The sequence below is a fragment of the Desmodus rotundus genome, chromosome 11 (assembly GCF_022682495.2).
Source record: "Desmodus rotundus isolate HL8 chromosome 11, HLdesRot8A.1, whole genome shotgun sequence".
Taxonomy (NCBI): domain Eukaryota; kingdom Metazoa; phylum Chordata; class Mammalia; order Chiroptera; family Phyllostomidae; genus Desmodus; species Desmodus rotundus.
Genome location: NC_071397.1, coordinates 46433639 through 46456058, shown reverse-complemented (window position 1 = coordinate 46456058; position 22420 = coordinate 46433639). Strand labels below are relative to the sequence as shown.

Here is a 22420-nt window from a genome sequence, read left to right as displayed (position 1 = left end):
TGACTGCTGCTGCTTTTCCGGTTGTAGTTTTATCCTCACTCTGGTCTGTTCTCCCTGTAGAATTGCTCCTGCTTTCTGGCCCCATCTAGAGTGAACCCCTTCTTCTCTGGAGCATGCCCAAATCACAAAGCAAAATCCTAAATCCTGTAATAAGCTCCTTCTAAAACCCTCTGACACAGACACCCCACAGTGCCCCATGGTGAGCTTTCTGTTTCACTGCAACAAAAATTGAAACCAACTTGTCTTACTGTAGGTGTGTTCCTGGTGGCGTTTAGCTGGGGGACAGAGACTAACTACCAAGACCGCCCAGTCCCCAAGGAGCATATTTGGGCAGATCTTACCCCACAGCACTTTCTAATAGCAGGTCCTGTTTGTTTATTGTGTACCAACTTTGTGCCAATCAGGCCTTTAATATATGTTATTTAATCTTAATCCTATAAATTTGTATCATTTATTTTCCTCATTTTGTGGATCAAGAAACTGGGGGTTAGAGAAGCTCGCCTAACTCTCATTGTCAGTAATTGCTATCACCCAAGTTTTGAATCCAGATCTGATACCAAAGCACCCAAACTCTACACTTTTATCATTCCATTGTGCATATAAAACTGAATGTAACAGAAGCTAAAGTAATCCTAGAGCCTTTTAATTTCAAGTGTTTTGACTTCTGATAGTCTTTGTTGTCATTAATTAAACAGTTTGCAGTGATGATGAATTTTAGCTGCATCATGTCATTGAGTCAGGCTAACCTACCTTCATAATAAATGTCTACAGATGACTGCACAATTTGTGTTTTATACAGTTGGGTTAACCTTTCTGTGGTTCACTAAAAATTATATTCTCATGTACACCTGCATAGCCCTTCTGGGAATGTATCCAGTACAGGTCTATTTATAAGATTTCTCTTAGAGGGGACTAAAATCAGTAAAATCACAACTGCAAGATGATGCAATTATGATTATTTAGAAAGGTAGACATACTATATTTTGTATGGAGTTTAGAGTCTAGTTTTACTAGTCAGATATGTGACTAAGCTTCAGTAACCTTATCTGCCAGTGGTTATATAATGCCCACACCTCAGGGTTATAACATGTGAAAGTACCAGACACAGGAGATGCTTAATATATGTTGTATGCCTGTCTCCCCATAGTCTGCCTTCCAGGGCTCTTACCACTTCCTTGCTCTTGCTGTAGTGTATTACAATCTGGAAGTAAAACAAAGAAAAACAACAACACTTGAAAAGAAGTAATCTATTGTCATTCTATTCTTTCTGTATCAGAAGAGAAGTTTCTATCAGGGATTATGGAAAATATTTTTCTTAAAGGCCTCTATCACATATCCAGAGATGTATAATCATACATTGTTTTATTTAAGAGATGTAATTTATTATACGACTACGTTTTGTCCATCCTTAATCTGTACCTTTAGTGTAAATAATTTTGTGATAAAACTAAATCAGAAACTTACATAGTAGTTTTAAATAATTTCAGGGTCATAGGAATTTAGTATTTTTCTATTAGAGAATTTAAAGACCAGGTAAGAATAATAAAATTCTAAAATTTTCTCATAATAAACTACAAGTGAAGCCAGAATTAAATTGAGCTTATACCTTCAGATTAGAAAAACGTTTTCAGTGCACACAGTCATGTACAGATTTAATTGAATTCTCTGTAGCTGTCATAATGGCGGGAGTACGCTTGTAAATGCACATTACCAACCAATATGTATTTCTTCGTAATATTTGTTATTCAGATGTTACTTTGGCTAGAATATTATATAAATGAACATTTAATCTCTGTTTTGTGCTGGTATAATTTTAGCAACTAAGATTTCTGAGGGTTTTAAATAGCTTTAAAATGTCAGTCTAAACAGTAGTACTGGCCATAAATTCTTGCCTCATGAAAATATTTTCCCAGTCTTTCAGGTGAGACATAAAAAGAAGCAAAGCTTTATTTTTGTCTGTAAAATAACACCAAATTTATTTTTATAAACGGTGGAGATAAAGTTCTGGTCAAAGTCCAATTCTCATTCGTGTCTATGATGGTAAATTTGCCCCTGCAGTTTAAATTTGGCTTAGTATTCTTTTGCTGCTGCTATGTGGCATTTCTGTATTCTCGTAACCACTTTCATATCCAATCCCTCTGGTAAGTCAAGTTTTCTGTATCTCTTAAACTTTGCAGTTTACTAAGCATAAAATAAAGTAATTGTAAATGTCCTGAAGGAAGGAGCACCCTAAGTAAGTTAATAGTTTGAGAGTGTTTATGGCCATCGGAATTTTACCACTGATTGTTTTAAAAAATAGCTACTATAAAATAAGACATCTTCCTTAGCAAATTGTAAGCAGTAACATAAATTGAACCCACAAACTAGGTTTTTGTAAATTGTCAGATATTACCTGTTCCTCTTATTTATACTTTCTATTTTTCAGATATTAAAAAAATATAATTATGGTTGTATATTTAAATATTTTTTTAGTTTTTTTCTACAAACATACATATTATGTTATTCATTGAGGTATTATGAATATATGAGATACTCCTCGAATTACGAAGTCTTTTTATGTATTTAAATTTAGCTCATTAGAACTTTTCTTGTAGCTTTAAGGAAAGACCAGTTTTGAAACTTGACCTAAAAATATTAGCCTTATTTTTTAGGTTTATAGCGATAATAAATTTCAAGTAGAAAAAAATGACTGTGTACTTTAGGTGCTATATAAGAGTTTCTTGGAAAATAGAAGGAGAAAAGAAATAAGTAGCAAAGAATTCTCTTGAGAAAGATATAAACTTAAGAAATACTGTAATTCATTGTAGGTCCAAATAGGATTATTTGTTTTAATATGATAAATGTTCAGTGGCCTTTTTAATATACAAAATCTATTCTTATATTTAAACCTGATTATTACTTGTATCTTATTTAATATCTTATAACTGATATGAGTCTCATGTTACAAACACATTTATTTTTCCTCTTAAAATGTTAAACTATTAAGATAAAATCAGGTTGACTATGAAACCCTCCTCTACTAGCACTTTGAAGAAAAATTATACTTGTTTTACAATAGAGATTAAAACTGTGGTTAAATCAGTGTACTCTTTAAATCACAAGACTTGTTTTCAGTAAAAGAGGTTAAAAGGACTCAGTAAGAATAATATATGTACTTGTTTTACCGAGGGTAACAGCATTTTAAAAATAAGAAATCTATTTCCTTACTGGTTCTCTGTGGTGTGTATTGTTATTCTTCTTATACATTGTATACAAGGTAAATAAGCCTAAGCAGTGCCAGTCTTATTTCTGAGTGCCAACAGCTTATATTATCATCTTATTCAATGAGTATTTCTGAGTGCCAACAGCTTATATTATTATCTTATTCAATAATTATGTGGTTATTGTATAGTCAGTCATTTCCTAAATCCTGGGGAGTATAATACAAAAGTACATATGAGATTATTATGCTTTTGCAAAATCACAAACTTTGAAAATAGTATAGAGCATTTCTGGATCAAGTTGAAGTTTATGTAGGAACAGACTGTAAATACAGCCAAAACTCAAGGAGAAAAGTCTTTGTGATAGGGTTTAGTCACTATGTGTGTTTTATATAAGAATTTTAGTAGATTATGTGTGCCATGAAATGAAAAAGGTTGAAAATCGCTGGACTAAGTCATGTGAATTTGCTGCATTTGACTGTTTTGACCTATAAAAGTGGCAGTCATATATAGTTCAGCTTCATACATGCTCTTTGCACTGTACCATGTAGTCCTTGAATGACTCCAGGTCAAGATTAAAAGCAGGGAGGAAAAAGGGCATAAGGAACTGTCAGAGGAGAGGCGTTCTGTATAGGTAAGGTAAACCCGCGGATGGAAGTTCAGGAGTGCCAGGGTGAGAATTTCAGAACTGACCCGATAACAACTAGTAAACATTCTGTGTGCTGCGCACTGATACAGGCACTCCTCATCCTCGAACTTGGAATTACACATTTTTCTCTTTAAGTGCTGCTTTTGTCGCATGCCACAACTTTTAGCATGATTAGAGTTAAAATTCAATTCAGATATTTTTTAATTTCCATTTTTTTGACCAGTGAGTGTTTTAGAAGTGTCTTTAAATGTTTAAACATGGGATTTTTTAAAGATTAATTGTGAATCAATACAAAAAGATCAGTTTATATGATAATAATTTTTTTCAACTTTTTTGAGATCTCTATAGCTTCGCACGTGATCAGTTATCATGAATGTTCCATGGGTGCTTCAGAAATACATATTCTCATTTTTCAGACATAGGGTTCATGGAGTTTAGGTTATGCTATGTGTATATTTTGTTTTTTGGTCTGATTTTATGTATCATTTACAGAGAATTAAAATATCTCACTATGATTGATCGTGAATGTTTCTCTTACAGTTTTATTGCTTTATCTGTTTGGAAGTTATGTGTAGGTACAGTCTATATTGTTATAAGCACAGCATATTAGTTTTGAATTATGTTATAAATTAAATCATTTATATCTCTTTCCCTAGTAATTTTTTTGCTCTAAAATATATTCCTCTGATATTAATATAGCTATATAACTTTATTTGGGGTAGTTTTTGCCTGGTTATCTTTTTTCATCCTTTCGCTTTCTATTTTCTCTACCTCTGTGAATCATATATGTCTCTTATAAATAGCATTTAATCCACCCTGGCTATCTGATTTTTTTTTAAATATCTTAACTGAAGAATGTAATGCATTTATATTTATTATGACTGCTGACAAATTTGTTCTCTCTTATTATATGCTTTATCTCTCTTTCCTTCTCCTTTATTGCCTTCTTTTGAATTCAATAAATATATTTCTCATTCCATTCTTTTTTGATCTGATTTGGGAGTTAGATATATTACTATTTTTAGTAATTACCTGGGAAATTTAACACTCATGCCCAACATAAAGTTAATATTTTTACCCTAATTCTAATCATTATGAAGATTCTTTAATTTACGTTCCTCTTGCTAATGCTGCTTATTCAGAGTTAAGTACCATCTTACTTATTTGTTTGGTAATTCTATAAATTATTTGTTGTTTTCATTGTTTAATATTTTCAGTATATGGATCCATACTTGTATTTACCAATAATCCTGATTTCAACTTAACCATTCTATTAGGGAAGAATTTTTCTTCTCCCTAAAGAACATGTTATAGAAACCCTTATGGTAAGAGTCTATGAATGATAGACTCAGGTTTTGCTCATCTGAGAATGTTACTCTGACCTCATTCTCACTTTTTTGTTGGCTAAATAATTCTAGTTCTCAGTTATTCTATTTTATCAGTTTGAGATAATTCTCTTTCTGGCTTCCCTTGTTGCTATTGAGAATTTTACTGGTATTTTATAGATAATCTATCCTTTCTCTATGGCTGCTCTTTACACTCTTCTATTTGTTGTTGTTTTGAATTTGATTATAATTTGCCCCATGTTTAACTCAGTATTGCAGGTTTTCTCGTATTTTTTCTGCTCGGGATTTGTAATGATTGGGATTTGTTGTATCTTCCATCAGTTCTGGAAATTGCAGATTCACAGTGGATACATTTTCACCCCTCCACCCACAGCCACTTCCAAGACAGACAAATTTATATATTATCTTCTTTTGTAGGATAGGTTTTTTTTTTCCTAGTTCCTTCTTTACCTGAAAGTAAAGCCTTTCTTGGGGTTTTAGCTTTAAGCGTGAATGGGGTTCTCCAGCCTGACTCACGTCCTACAAAGGCCAGAGACTTCAGCCTGTTTCTCTGAGTGCAGCAGGCAGTCCAAACAAAAGCTCTTGACCATTAGTGTTCAGTGTGTGTGTATGTTGTGTATATGTGCAGTCTCCTTAGAGGATTTATTTGGGTTTTTTGTTTTGTTTTTGCAAGAGTATTTCAGGACTTCTGATAAAAATGGAATTCTGTCCTTTGCCTTGTGGTGGAAATTTTTTTCTTGTCATTTTTTTTTTTTAATCTGTCATTTCTTCCTACAGGTGAGCAGTAGGTCATCTAGTCCTAGCATCAGAATGATCACTACCTCAGGACCAACCTCAGAAAAGCCACCTCGAAGTCATCCATGGACCCCTGATGATTCCACAGGTGACCAGTGTATTTCCTCATTATCATTATGAGGTTGAATTTACCATGTTTATTGTCATTTAGTTGTGTCATTGCTGTAATCCTTACAAAGGCAGGCATTGTACAGTAGTTTAGATTTCCATATTAATAAAATCAGATATTTAGCAATAAACTTAAAAATGTCTTTTTGAATACTGACACAGAGACCAATACCTAACATCTGCAGAATGGTAAAAATAATTACCTTCATGCCAGTCTTTTGTTTTAAAGATAATAAGATATCAGGTACTTTAGTGAGAAAACAATTTCTGGCTATGACCTTTTAAATCAATTTTAAATAATAAGGAAACTTCATTTCAGTTATATGAATAGTCTGCTAAATAGACCTTTAAAAGTCTGTTAAGAGTTATTAAAACTCCCTAACATGAATAACTGGTCAAAATATTAGCCTTAATATCTAATCTGGAGTAGTTTCATTATGTGCAAGCAGGAAATTGTATGCCTTAGTGGAATTAACTTTTCCTTAGCATTAGAAGAATGCCTTGATAAATACTTGGCAGTATGCACCTATAAAAATTACTTATATGGTATGATGTCAGAGAAAAAACGACAATCTCTTAGACCTTGGAAAATTAAACCATTTGGGATTTTATATAAAATCAATATGTTAAAAAATCAACTATGTTATTAATAGTGGCAATTAAATTGAAATTAAAAAATTAGATTACTGTGTTTACAAACTAAAATACTGCTTATAAGTATTTATAGATATTTGGCATGGTTTAGTCAAATTTATAATTTAATTTAAAAAATTAACCGGGTGGCTTTTCTCTGTGTCATGTTAAGATAGAACTATGTTTAGCCAGGGGTGTGTACTCTGTAGTTTTAGTAAGTTTAAATTTAGTGGTAGCAAAAACTCTTCTAAGTTTCATCCCTACCGCAGCCCAGCCTAGGATCGCTCAGAGCATTGACCACTAAGCACATGTGCAAAGTCCCCACGGTGAGGTTCTCAGAGGCAGACAGGGAAATGCTCTTGGCAGATTCGATCATCAGCAGTCAGGTAATACCAGCTCTTTTGGTTCCCAAACCCTCCGGTGAAGAAGTACTCTCCCTGATATTACAGCGTTTTCTTAAACCTGGTACTCAACCTGGTGGTCCTCCTGACTTCAGTCTGGACTAACCTAGACATGCCAGTCAACATGTGACAGATTGTGAGTCCATGAGGGTAGAATCAGAACTCTCCGATGCACATCTCCACTTAACTGCTGCATTTCTGCTCCCTGTGTTCTCTCCTGCCCTTCTAACCCCCATTTCATTTTTTTTCTGGGACCTAAAATACCATAAAATATTAGTAGCCAGAAATCATACGTAGGTCCAGCTTGTGATATTAACTGAATTTTTTCTTTGCCTTGAAATTATTGCATATGTGTAGTCTTTATTTTTTAAATAATATTGAATACAATTTTAGAAGTTGAAGCTCTGGTTTAAGTTTATAATTAATGAAGTTCAGCTTTGTACAATTTCAAAGGAAAGGTATTGATAATCAAGCTAATGAAATAAATTACAGGAAAGAAATAGGTAAAGCCTTTTTCTTTGAAGGCCTATGGACTCAGGAAAAAAATCAGAAATGCATACATAAGTGAAAACAACATAATTAGTTAATTTTTTTTAAATTAAAAGGGGTAAGCTTTCTGTGTAGTTTCCAGAGAAAAATAAAGAGTATGGTGATTTAATAATCATAGCATATAATGAGTGCTCTTGGGTTTCTGGGTTTCTATTTAGAAGATAGTGGAGATAAAAAAAATAAATGTGCCCAAAAGCAACTAGTGAGAGCGGTGCCAGGACCTAGTAGAGAGCTGCAGAGCGTGGGAAAACTCCCTGAAGAGAGTTTCTCCTGTGCTTAGCACTTTGCCAAGGTAGGAGTATGAGACATCCATTGCTTGCAGTCCGATTAGAGCATTGTAATACTGACACATTAAAAAAAGTCATCATGCTGTGTAGTCAGCTACTAAATTAAGACAGAAATCAGGTAAGACCTGGCAGAGTCTGCAACTTTTTTGTAAAACTGTGAGACTTCTTCTTTAGTCATAAAGCAGAAAAAAGACAACATTTCACATGAAGGGACCACGTACTTAGAAAATATGAGATGGTTATAAGTATTGTGTTTGAAAGGCCAGAAAAGATATTTTTGCCTAATTTAACCAAACAGATGTGAGTCTGGACAGTCAAAAAATGAGATTAGATTTGATTAGCAATTCAAACATTAAAAACCAAACTCATGGAATATCCTTTGCTGTCTTATAATCAGTTATTGCTATTACAGACTTAAAAACTACATTCAGTCTGTATGTAAGTGAGAAAGTGAAATCTCACTTCTTGGTTTTAGAGAAAAACCACAATAAAGGACCTTATGTTCCCCACTATTGAAAGGCTTTAATTGTTTGGACAAATCCTTGGACTTTTTTTCCACCCCTAGAAGATTGTGCAACATTGATATATTATACTTAATTCTGAAATACATATCAGATACAAGTTACTGACTTAATAAGATATATCAACTATCAAATATTTAAGAAAGTAATAGGAGTGAGAATGTTAAATTGAAAACCTTTGAAGACTATTTTTCCTATGAAGTCAAGGAGAAATCATTTTCACTCGGTTTTAACTTTGTGGAAAGTAGTGTTCCGTGGGAGCATAGTTTGAAACTGCTGTTGGGGGTGGGGAGAGAGTTGGTCAGAGAAATAAATTAACTCTACTTCCTACTGAGCTATTTCAGAAAAACATTTATGTTACTTATGATTTTAGGGTAAATCAGGCTCTCCTAGGCAATACTCTGTTGTTTTGTCTTTAATAAACATTACTTTTTCTACCTGAAATACAAACTCGAGTATTTTAAAATGCCCTTCCTTCACTGTTCTTCATTTAGTGTCAATAACAAGAATAATAATAACCATCACTACCGTGTGTTGAGTGCTCACTATATGCTAGCATTGCATGGTATTTCTTACGTGCATGATTTCATATCACGTAGTTGGATTGAGCTTAGCTTTTGGAGTTACAAGCACATTCTCCATAGTTTGAAAAAAAAGCTAGATTATCGATCAAACCATCAGTTAGTTTTTCATCACATTGGATGCAGTGCCTTGCTGTTACCTTGACGTTGCCTTTATCCACACTACTTTTTGAATGAGTTACTTGTCAGAAAAAGGACTAAACAGCAGCTCGTTTGTTTAGTTCTTTGTTCTCTACTAACAGTAGGAAAGCAGCTACTTCTGAAATAGGAAAGTCTATATTACTTCACAGTTATCCTACCTGCTTCTGGAACTGTTGTGCATAAACATTAATGTTGGGAAGAGACTATTCCATGCTTCTCAGGCAAGTAGTTAGGGCAGTTTCACCTCTTTTGAAACACAAACAAAAGCTATCTGTTGAAATAGTTTGATAAAATTTGACTGGTTCAAATTAACTCACTTAACTATTTGAGCCACAGTGTTTATGTGTATGATACACTCCCATCAGTAACATCTTTCGTTTTTGGTAGTGATTCTCATTAGGCGAGGTGGGGTTGGGGGCTCTGAAGGTGACCCACTGGAAACTGAAGGTGACCCACTGGAAGAGCATGTGTCTCTTGCTTTCCCCTTTTCCCTATTAAGGAACACAAGTGTTGCCAGAGTGGAGACAACCCGTTAGTAAACCTAGCATGATCAAGGAAAGAAAGAGATGTGGGTTTGAGTAGGTACATTCAGCGTGTGAGGACTGAATTTAAAATGTAAATGGCATTATTCTGAATTAAATATAAAGGGTACTATAGTCATGGTCCTGATTAACCACAAAAGTATTAAAACAAGTGTAAATTTAAGTTCTGAATTAATTCAGACAAAAGGACACAGATTTTCTAGTGTGTAGTTTAACACTTATTTTTAAAAGATTATTACTTTAGTATGTCACTATTTTTGTTTTTAATTAAACAAGGGCTTACAAGCTTTAATTTAATTTATAGCCAACTTAAATTGAAAGTATGAAAGTATGATTGCATTCTAATTACCTGGTAATCAGATATCCTTTGTTTATCTTTAAAATTCAAAACTAGACTCTTCATTACCAGTAACAGTAACTTATGTGTTGTTTACTTTAGGAAAAAATACCAGTATTTCATGCATGCTTTCCTACTTTTATTTATAATAATTTATGAAAGAAAATGAATTATGGAATTATGAGTTATTTCATGTTTTATATGAAATAAAACAACATGCTTGTATTACAGACACCAGTGGGTCAGATAACTCCATCCCAATGGCTTACCTTACACTGGATCACCAACTGCAGGTAAAGGAGTCTCTGCTTTCTCACTCGGTGTTTTCTTTTTTCTTAGAAGAATGTAGACAATGTATCTTTAAGGCTGACAACTGTGTTTCTGTCATCGTATATTCATTTATTTATGCTCTCAGTTCGCCTCCTTATTCTTGTTAAAATAAATGATTGTTTCAGTTAAGTTAATCAAATCGAAAATTGGCAAAATCATATGCTCTTATCCCAACAGCCATGTTAAAGTACTCTCACATCTTTAAAACTGCCAAGAATAGCATTTTTGTTCTTTAATTTTAGTGCACTAAAATATAAAATTCATACAAGCTCATTTGTACGTAGTAAATTTTGTGATACATTGGCATTTTCGTAGTGACTGCAAATGTAAGTAATACACTGCAGTGTGTCCTCATGAGTGTGAGAACTGTCAGCATCTTTGGTATAATACAGCTTGGTAACCTGAAATGTAAAACCAGAGGCCAAGCGTACCCTAGGCATGGTTTTATGGAATAGCAAGTGTTAAAACAGCAAGTGTAAATTTAAGTTCTGAGTTAACTCTGACCAAAGGACCCAGATTTCTAGGGCACAGTTTAACACTTACTTTTAAAAGATCATTACTTTAGTGCTATAAAAATATACCACACTCACTGTCTTAACTCATAGTGAGATGTTGAGATTTAGTTTAATTATGTTTTAACTTTTTTTTTTTTTAATTTTCAGCCTCTAGCACCATGCCCAAACTCCAAAGAATCTATGGCAGTGTTTGAACAGCATTGTAAAATGGCACAAGAATACATGAAAGTTCAAACAGAAATTGCATTGTTATTACAGAGAAAGTAAGTTATCTTTTATGAGTAAAAACTAACATTCATTAGTATTTTGAGTTTGAAATATGTTAAGCTGCAGTATAGTTTGAAGACATGAAACCTTCATCATTTTTAAAATTAATCATTAAGCATGTTTCTAACTTGGAGATTTTATATATGTTTGTGTTTAAGCACTTTTTGGCTATTTTTCATGCAGAACTCAACCCTTTTGCCCTGGCTCATTTGGTTAGTGTGTCGTCCCATGCACCAAAAGGTTGCAGGTTTGATCCCCAGTCAGGGCACATACGTAGGTCACAGGTTCAATCTGCAGTCAGGGTACCTAAGTTTCAGGTTCAATTCCCAGTTAGGGCACATACCTAGGTTGCTGGTTCTGTCCCTAGTACTACAGGCAACCGATCGATGCAATTGATGTTTCTCTTTCACATCGATGCTTTTCTCTCCCTTCCCCTCCCCCTTTCTCTCCCTCTCTCCCTTTCTCTTCCTCTCTCCCATTCCCTCCCTCCCTGTACCTCTCCCCCTCCCCTTCCTATCTCTCTAAAATCAATAAACATGGCCTCTGGTGAGGATTAAAAATTTTTTTCAAACTCTTTTGACTATATCATATTATATTAGTACTGAGGAAAGTAAATTGGGTGCTACATAAATGTGTTTAGTGTTCTCAGCATTTTAAAGTTAAAAACTATTTAGATTTATTGTTATAAAGATCTGTTCTCTTGGACATAGGTAAAATAATTTGATTTATTAATGTTCAGTTGTGCTTTATCTTAGAAACATTTTGTGGTTACATCCTTTCCAGGAGTATGGTTAGGAGAGTAGAATTATTTGTTAGTGGGCTTTATTTCGTACCTTATGAATGTTTTTCTGGGGAGTTTTATACTCACACATGTTTCTTTCTGAGAGTTGTAGAGACTGTCTTTGTCTCTTTTTTAAGAGATATAGTACAATTTTCATATTCCTTCGTTTACAATTCTGTAAAAGAAAAAATGCTTTAGTTTGCTTAAGCATGACCCTCAGGAAGTGTTATGCCTCTGAAGCTGACTTACGGAGGTAACTAACATGGAGTTGTTGCACGAAAAGCTCATGGAAACTGTACATGCGTGGTGGCAGGGTTTCCTCTGTTAATTTCAGTCAGATAAGTAAAAATTCTTGTTTCCTGCAATAATCTGTGGAAAATTTTCTGTTTGTACTTCAAAAAATAGGGGGAAAGAATAGTTTCATCACAATTTGCTGATAACAGTGATTTAAGTGAATTCAAGCTAGTATCTTAAAGGAAATAAATACAAGCTAGGGCAGAGTAGCTTTACAGTTGTGAGTATACAAAAACAGAATTCTTATATGATTCTTTGTTAATTATCATTTTCTTTTCCATACTAACAGCTATAAACCTATTTTTGCCCCATCCTGTATTAGAGTCTACAAGTTGTAGAATGAATTACGGAACTGTTGGCCCTTCATATTAAAAAAAAAAAAAAAAGAACCTCTGTATTTCTCATTTCACATATTTACCGTATACTTTTTCCATACTTTATTTTTTTTTTTTAATTTGGAGGCTTTTTTTTAAGGTTTTATTTATTTATTTTTAGAGAAGGGGGGGAGAGAGAAACATCAGTGTGTGGTTGCCTCTCACGTGGCCCCCACTGGGGACCTGGTTTGCAACCCTGGCATGTGCCCTGACTGGGAATTGAACTAGCGACCCTTTGGTTCTTAGCCCACACTCAATCCACTGAGCTACAACAGCCAGGGCCTTTTTCCATACTTTAATCATTTGAAAGAGAAGTTCTATGCTAGAAAACCAAATAGTAGCTTGAGGGCTGTGAAACTATAACAGTTTTAATCAATTTTAAATACTTTAACTGAGAAATATTACTAGGAAATGATTTTGAGGATTTTTATGAAATATTTAAGTATATCTAGTAGGCTCAGTTCAAGAACTACTACTTAATATCCCCCAAATAAAGAGGACTTTTAAAAGTTCATCAGGTTATAAAAGAGTCTTGAGAGTCTTTCCTGAAAATGTTTGCAAACTTGAATAGTTTCAAAGTGGTACTTTGTATTATTCTCAATGTTTTAAGTTGATAGCATATATTTTAATTACCTTGCAAATGTTCTGTTAGCTACCACTTTGCACTGTATTTAAATAGGATTGTGATTTCAAAACATAAGTACATGAGTATAAAAGTACAATGTTAACAATAAAAATTTCGTGTTATTTGTCCTATAGTCAGATGAAGCCCTTCCCAGCCTTTTGTTCTTCCTTCTCAAAAAGAGTATCAGAGGAAATGTTCTGAAACTTGTGTTATACCATTTTATCTGTTTTCACTAATTATCTAAGTACAGTACTTATTTAAAAGATTATGATATTTGTATGATTATACTAGAAGAGTGATTGATAGTTTACATTCCAGTACATAAATAAATTTGAGTGCTGCACCTAAGATTCGTAATGATAGACCCAGAATAAAAATTCTAATTCATTGAGCTTTCATCAGCAGCTATTAAGGTATGAATTTTTCCATCGTGTAGAATATCTTATTATTGGTATTTGTTTTTAGGCAAGAACTAGTTGCTGAACTGGACCAGGATGAAAAGGACCAGCAAAATACATCTCGTCTGGTACAAGAACATAAAAAGCTCTTAGATGAAAACAAAAGCCTTTCTACTTACTACCAGCAATGCAAAAAACAACTAGAGGTCATCAGAAGTCAGCAGCAAAAACGACAAGGCACTTCATGATTCTCTGGGACCGTTAAGTTTTAAAATATGCAAAGAAAGACTTTTTTTTTAAGGAAAGAAAAACCCTGATAATGACAATCAAGAGTGTTAGCTTTTTGGCGTATTCTGAATGCCAGCTGCCCATATTTGCTACTTTGTTTCATCATTAGTTTTCCTTTTCTCATGGTGGACATACAATTTAACTGTCTCCTTGCATATCTGAGGGCATCTGTGACTTGAATAAGCAGCAGTTCCCAACTTCAAAACAGATGCGTGAACCATGGCTGTATATGCATGCTCTTTGTGTGAAGGTTAGCCTAACAAAAACGGGGTGTCACACTATAGCTGCTATGCGCAAACATCATCTTTTTTCGAGGTGGAACCTCAGAATGATTTTGTTCTTGTATCTCATCTCAAAAAATAAATCTTTCCCAAAAGATGGTATATACCAGGTTAAAAACAGGGTATGATAAATCTAAAATAATTGGTGGTGCATTTTAAAAATGCAGAACCTTTTTAAGGGATAGTTGGAAGTGAGGGCTTTGATGTCAGCCTCCTTGGATCAGTATTGAACTTAGTTTCATCTATAAAATATTTAAAGGTAAGTGGTGGCTGCTGAATTTAATAAAAGCATATTTCATTAGACTGAAATTTGACTATGATACATTAAACAAAGTGGAACCCTTTCTGTAGGGTATAAAGACGTTTAATTCTGTAATGGCATGTATGTGTGTTGAAACTGTAAAGCTTTTGTGACTCTAATACTGATATCTCTTAAATGCAATTAAAAGGTAAATCAGCACTATCCAACTTAAATGATCATTCCTTCCTGCAGTGACTATTGGAACGTTCTACTATATATTTGAAAAACTGAGGAGAAAAAATGGCTCCAGAAAAAATGCTTGGACTTAGACACTTTTATGATACTAAATGGGTAAAAAACCTGGCAAATCAGGAAATGTTAGTAAGGAAGTTAAAGTAATTATAAATTCATCAAGTATCCTATTTATCAATATTGGAATAATTGATTTTCCTAGCAAACCCTTCCTAGAATGCCTGCTGCCTTTCAATACTTTTAAGGGAATTTCAACACTTAAAAAAGAGAAAGTTTATATTGTTAAAAATAACTTTGCTACCAACTTTGAAAATAAAAATAATAAAACTTCATTGAAGTAATAGACTATATGAGATCTATTTTTTTCAGTTGGTATTAAAATAAATCATATTTTGATACCAGTACAAGGTGTCTTTTTAAATAAGAATGTCATCAACCTCATTTTTATAACATTAATGTTTTTGAAGAAAAAGTTAAAACAAAGCATAATTTCTGTGATGATTAGAATTATATCATGATTGTATTGTAGTTTTGCTCTATTTCAGAGAAGCAAGTTAATCTAAGAAGTTATCAAACTATTCTTAAAAATGGTAAAGCAGGTAACTTTTTCTTTTATTTTTTCCTTCTCCCACTGAGTTTTATAATGTATTCTTTGTGTATACAAGCAATAAAGGTAAAGGACAGTTTGTACTAAACTGTGTCATTTTTAGCTTCTTCAAACTCTGCTATTAAATGTCTCCTATCACGTCATTTAAACAAAAGGAGGGTTATCATTTCCAAATAATTTGATTACCTGGCTGAAAGTAATATTGGGCTTCAACATATTAATAGTAAAATAAAATTGGCACAGAAATAACTGTAGAGTAAGGGAAAGTATGACTCGGCCATAGCATTGTTGCTTTGTATACATCTGTCACTCCACAAAAAGAGGCCGAGTAGGTGTTCAGAGACTTTTCTCATTATCACAGAAGAGCATGAGGTATCCAAGCATGGATGCTAAGGCTTGACTTTTCCATTAGGATTTTGATTTTGATTTTATTTCTTAATCATCAATGTGGTTTTGTTCTACATATTTGGAAAAAATTTTTATTATTGTAATTATTACATGCAGTCACTTCATAAAAATATGTAAATAGGTAAACTGAAATAGTGTTTTTAAGTCATGGTGCCAAATATGAAAAAGGATTTTGCACACTTGCTTGTTTGTCTACAGTAAGTTCCTGGAGATCTTCACTAATTGTCCTGGACACGGGTGCACTTTAGCCGTACTTGGTTTTTAAACAGTTGCGTTGCTAAGCTCATACTTTGTAAGTCCTGATTGTCACTGATGGTCAGAGAAAAGGATTGCAGTGATTGTCGAAGTCCACGGCTAGTTTCATCAGTATCCTCACCCATGAAACATTCAAAGACAGATGTTATCAGGGAGCCAAATTTTTTTTTTTTCCTCTATAATCACATTCTTTTTGTTTTGTTTTGGTTTGGTTTTATTTTTACTTTTTATTTATTTTTTTAATATATTTATTGACTATGCTATTACAGTTGTCCCATTCCCCCCCCCCCCACTCCACTCCATCCTGCCCACCTCCTCCCTCCCACATTCCCCCCCTATACTTTATGTCCATGGGTCATACTTATAAGTTCTTTGGCTTCTACATTTCCTACACTATTCTTACCCTCCCCCTGTCTATTTTCCACCTATCATTTATGCTACTTTTTCTCTGTACCTTTCCCCCCACTCTCCCCCTCTTGCTCCCCTATTGATAACCCTCCATGTGATCTCCATTTCTGTGGTTCTATTCCTATTCTAGTTGTTTGCTTAGTTTGCTTTCGTTTTTGTTTTAGGTGTGGTTGTTAATGACTGTGAGTTTTCTGTCATTTTTACTGTTCATATTTTTTATCTTCTTTTTCTTAGATAAATCCCTTTAACATTTCATGTAATAAGGGCTTGGTGATGATGAACTCCTTGAGCTTGACTTTATCTGAGAAGCACTTTATCTTCCCTTCCATTCTAAATGATAGCTTTGCTGGATACAATAATCTTGGATGTAGGCCCTTGCCTTTCATGACTTGGAATACTTCTTTCCAGCCCCTTCTTGCCTGTAAGGTCTCTTTGGAGAAATCAGCAGACAGTCAGTCTTATGGGCACTCCTTTGTAGGTAACTGTGTCCTTTCCTCTCGCTGCTTCTAAGATTCTCTCCTTCTGTTGAATCTTGGGTAATGTAATTATGATGTGCCTTGGTGTGTTCCTCCTTGGGTCCAGCTTCTTTGGGATTCTCTGGGCTTCCTGGACTTCCTGAAAGTCTGTTTCCTTTGCCAGATTTGGGAAGTTCTCCTTCATTATTTGTTCAAATAATTTTTCAATTTTTTGTTCTTCTTCTTCTCCTTCTGGTACCCCTATAATTCAGATGTTGGAACGTTTCATGATGTCCTGGAGGTTCCTAAGCCTCTCCTCATTTTTCCGAATTCTTGTTTCTTCATTCTTTTCTGGTTGGATGTTTCTTTCTTCCTTCTGGTCCATACCATTGATTTGAGTCCCATTTTCCTTCCCATCACTATTGGTTCCCTGTACATTTTCCTTTGTTTCTCTTAGCATAGCCTTCATTTTTTCATCTGATTTGCGACCAATTTCAACCAATTCTGTGAGCGTCCTAATTACCAGTGTTTTCAACTATGCATCTGATAGGTTGGCTATCTGCTCACTGCTTAGTTGAATTATTTCTGGAACTTTGAAGTGTTCTGTCATTTGGGCCTTTTTTTTTTTTTTTTTTTTTTTTTTGTCTTGGTGCTCCTGTTACTTAAAGGGGCAGAGCTTTAGGTGTTCCCTGGGGCAGGGTAACGCTGGTGGCTGCCCTGTGATGCTGTACATGGGGGAGGGGCCAAGAGGGAGCAGTGGCGCTTGCTCCACTCTCCACCAGATTTCAGTCTTTCCCTCTGCTACCCGGAATCAAAATGGGCCCCTCTGGTGCTGGTTCCCGAGTGGGTAGGCTTGTGCATGCTCTAGGCCTCTGTGGGTCTCCCCAACGACCCTCTCCTGTGAGTCTGCGAGTCTCTCCTGCTGCTGCCCCATCCCCCATGGGTGTTTTCACTCAGAGGTTTGAGGCTTTATTTCCACAGGCTGGAGCCCTGGGTTACGTGATCTGCTTTGTTCCCCGCCATTCCCACCGTTCGTCCGGTTTATCTGTGCACGAATGTGGGGCTGCGGGGTGCTACCCGCTGCTCTGCCTGGCCCATTCTCCGCCACTCTGAGTCCAGCCCTCTTGGTTTTTCTATGTGTGAATGTGGGGCCGCAGGGTCTGCTAGTGGTCAGACTGCCTGCCCCGTTCGTCCCACACACCACCAGTCTCGGTCCCACCTCGGCAACGCGAGTCCTCTCCACCCCGGCTGCCCGTCTCCACCCCTCCTACCGGTCTGAATGAATGTTTATTTTTTATCTCCTTGGTGTCCAACTTCCTTGCTGTTCGATTTTCTGTCAGTTCTGGTTGTTCGAGGAGACGCAATGTGTCTACCTACCCCTCCATCTTGGTTCTGCAATTTTTCTTTTTAATTAATTCTGGTTTTACCATTTATTCTAACCCTTGTTTTGCGGGTTAAATAGCAGACAAGTAGCTAAAAGTCCCCAGTCTTAAGAAATTCACAAGTAATCCCTGAACAAGGGTTATTGTCTCCAGGAAAAGAAACAAAGCTTTTATCTAATCTTGAGGGAAGTATGCCTAGGCCATAAAAATACTTTTTTGAGTCAAATAAAAATTAGCATTAAAGGGAGCATGAAAACCATAAAAAAGATCCAGTTCAAAATGAAGGCTACACTAACTGGAATGAAAAATAAATTACAAGGAATCAACAGTAGAGTAGATGGAACAAAATCAGATCAGCAATTTGGAATATAAAGAAGCAGAAAACAACCAATCAGAACAGCAAACAGAAAAAAGAATCCCCAAAAAATGAAGATAGTGTAAGGAGCTTCTGGGACAACTTCAAGCATACCAACATTAATATCATAGGGGTGCCAGGAAGAGAAGAGAGAGAGCAAGAAATTGAAAACATTTGTAAAGACAGTAATGGAAAACTTCCCTAACCCAAGGGAGGAAATAACTGTAAAAGTCCAGGAAGGACAAAGTCCCAAACAAGACAAACCCAAAGAGGTTTACACCAAGACACATCATAAGTAAAATGCCAAAGATTAAAGACAAAGAGAATCTTAAAAGCAGTAAGAGAAAAGCAGTCAGTTACCTACAGGGGAGCTCCCATAGAGTTATCAACAGGGGAGCTTCTGTTGATTTCTCAACAGAAACTTTGCAGGTCAGAAGAGATGGGCACAAAATATTCAAAGTGATAAAAAACAAGGACCTACAACCAAGATTACTCTACCCAGCAACACTATCATTTAGAATTAAAGGACAGCTAAAGAACTTCACAGAAAGAAAAGGCTAAAGGAGTTTATTACAACCATACCAGTATTACAAGAAATAAAGGGCCTTTTTTAAGAAGAAGAAAAGATCTAAAGTATGAATAATAAAACAGCCATAAAAAAGAATGAAATCTTATTTGCAACAGCATGGATGGACCTAGAGGGCATTAGCCTAAGTGAAATGAGTCAGAGAAAGAAAAATACCGTATAATCTCATTTATATGTGGAATCTAAAGAACAATATAAATGAACAAACAGAAATGGACTCATACAGAGAACAGATTGATGATTGCTGGGGTGTGGGGAGGGGCTGGGTGAAAAACGTGAAGGGATTGAGAAGTACATATTGGTAGTTACAGAACAGTCATGGGGATGTAAAGTACAGCATAGGGAATATAGCCAATAATTTGTAATAACTATGTATGCTGCCAGGTGGGTACTGGGAACATTGGGGTGACCACTTTGTAAAGTATATGGTTGTCTAACCAATGTGCTGTACACCCAAAACTAATACAAAATAATATAGAATGTAAACTGTAGTTGAAAACATCTTAATTTTTTAAATAAATTATATAAAAATATTTACGTTATAGCAATATAGCATATTGAAGAGATTTGTTTAAGTGTTGTTTATAAATGTTTGACTATTTTTGCTGATGTGTGCTAGGGTATTGAATGTCTTTTTTCCCCTCCAAGTTTCTTTGATGTTTCTAGTTTCAGCTCCTGCCTGTAGCCAGCGATTACAGGCCGGCATGCTTGCGAAATGTGTTTCTGTAGGTGTGTGGTTTTCAGCAGTCAGTTCCTCTCTTCAAATGGTAGGAAGTTCATCTTCCATCATTTAGAACATTTTGTGTAAAATGATGTAATACAGAAATCCTTGTACATACTATATAATTGAAGGAAAAAAATTTTTTTGTAATAAAACTCAGATTTTTATTCTAAACTTGTTCTTAAAGATGGTGAATGATTTATATCAGCAAATGAGCTGTGAGGAGTACTGCTCCAGCAGCATACTTCCACTTTACACAGAGTCGAATACAAACTTAAAAGTATTGTAATGCTGACACTGTAGTGAGATAACCCTGATTTTTGAAGGTCTGGCTGATCGACCAATTTACACATCATTTGCTATTCAGATTTTTGGTTACGTGGGTGCTCTACACAATCTCGGCGAGTTCTACCTCATAGGAAGTACAGCATGGCATGCATTGTTAAGTGATTCTTTGAATTAAAAAACTTATTTTTGTAATCTATGTAAATTACATTAAGTATTATATTCATTTGTCAACCTGCTGGGCCCCAATCAACACATAGGCATGTGCATACACACTCTTATAAACTCACCTTTGTTTTAGTAAATCTATCTGTTCATTAACTGGTTCTTGTTTCCAATTTTTATTGAACACCTACTGTAACCCAAGTTGCTGTGGCTAATGCCAAGTTACATGCCCACTTGAGTCATATGATACTTAGAAGGTATTCCCATTTCACAGATGGGAAAAGAGGCTCCTTAAGGTTAAGGATTGTACTGAGTCTGCCTTTCTATCGCCTGTTTTAAGCAGAATCTCATGGAAGTGGACTCTGTGGCCACTATTAGTCTATGATGTAAAGAAGAACATAGGCTCACAACTATTTACTGTGGCACATCACATAGCCACCCTACCTTCAGGGATGCTGGGGAATGTCTGTGTTACAGGCAGACGAGCCTAACTTAAGTGGGTTAGCTAGGTCACTGCCTCTGATTCCTCTGTCCCTACCCTTCATAGTAAAAAGAAAAATAGGAAAAGTTGGCCTCTCAGAGGAAAGCAGATGTAATTTGCATTTTCATTAGTATCAAAACCTGACCAGTGTGCTGTACAATACTTAAAAAAGATTTTCCTGGATTTGTAACTGATGTGGCTTGCAAAAATAATACTTCACAATGTGAAGTTGGAGCATTTTAGTTGGAACACTAGTTGGGAACCAGACTTGAAGTAATTTATATTCAGTAACAGACAATCCACCTCAGGAAACAAGTTTCAATTTCATCTTGAATGAATGAATGAATAGAAACTTTGGCAGACATGATTTCACTTCTATGTGGAATCTGTTGAACAACAAACTAACAAGATACAAACAGCCTCAGATACAGAGAACAGACTGACAGCTGTCAGAGGAGAGGCTTCTTGGGGGCTGGATGAAATAGGTGAAGGGGTTAAAAAATAAAGGAACAAACTTTGTTAGAACAACCCATTATAATGAGAAAAAAATTAGCCATAAGAGGAAAAAATTTCAACAAACTTAGAGGTGCTATTAGAAGGAAACAACAGAATTAACATTTACTGCGAGTGTACTGTTGCAGCCATTTCTTAAATGTTATCCTTCCTTTAGAGAATCTGAAGCTCAGAGTTGTTTGAAAACTTGCCCAGCTAATAAATGATGGACTCCAGTTGAAACCCAGGTCTCCTAAGCATCAAGGCATACAAAAATCTCAGTTTAGAACGTGTAATGCATTTTCTTAGAGATTTAATAAAGGAGAGAAGAGCTAAGTTCCTAAGGTCATTCAAGAAACTATTTGGTCTTTAGTGGAAATGAAATACTAATGCCACTTAGTGGAACAGTCCCAACAAGTACTATAAGAGAAAACAAAAATGAAGTGGCTGATGTTCAGGTGTTGACACTGGTGATTTTACCCTTTTTGAAAGTTCTTTCCTTTTTTGTTGTATGTTGCCCAGTAGAAATAAAAACGAGGATAGAAGACCACTGTGGAGAGATGAAAAGGGGCCACACACTAAACCTGACAAGCTCAGGGGAGGCCTGCATGGTGGCCTTAAAACTCAGAGACCTAAAGTAACCACAAATGATAGTCTAAAATTAAATCTTACTAACAGCAGTTTATAAGAGCTAGTCATGTCCTAGTTTAGAATCTTTCCCCGACAAAAGTCAATCTTGAATACAGCCTGTCTGTTGTCTTTTCGCATCTACAATAACATACCTTTGGAATGTCAAGAAAATTTCCTTTTTCTGGACCCCTCAAGGCACAGATACTGCACAGAGCAGAGACCACAAATCCCCTCATTGTCAGTGAGTTAACTGTTGGACGTTTGCTGTCCTGTACCTACTCATGTAAAAGAAGCATGTGTCTATCATTTCACTTTTCATCCAACCCCAGAGGTTTCCCCACTTTGCTTTCTCCCACTCTCCTAATCTGTCACCAGTGGATGTCATGTAACCTGTTGTACCTACGTCTTCTCCTTTGGTTGTACTGTACAAAGCAGGGTGCAGAACTTCCCTTCT

General features: G+C 35.3%; 1 protein-coding gene across 3 annotated transcripts in view; it reads left to right on the top strand.

Annotated features, from left to right (window-relative positions):
- Positions 1 to 14706, top strand: part of MAP3K7 (mitogen-activated protein kinase kinase kinase 7) — a 58176-nt gene extending 43470 nt beyond the window's left edge. For all 3 annotated transcript variants that reach the window (XM_045188596.2, XM_024551727.3, XM_045188595.3), the window contains 4 exons: positions 5973 to 6078; positions 10322 to 10383; positions 11083 to 11198; positions 13742 to 14706. In XM_045188596.2, the coding sequence (XP_045044531.1) occupies positions 5973 to 6078; positions 10322 to 10383; positions 11083 to 11198; positions 13742 to 13922 (465 nt within the window). In that variant the 3' untranslated portion in view covers positions 13923 to 14706. The remainder of the gene's footprint in view (positions 1 to 5972; positions 6079 to 10321; positions 10384 to 11082; positions 11199 to 13741) is intronic.
- Positions 14707 to 22420: the final 7714 nt, after the last annotated feature.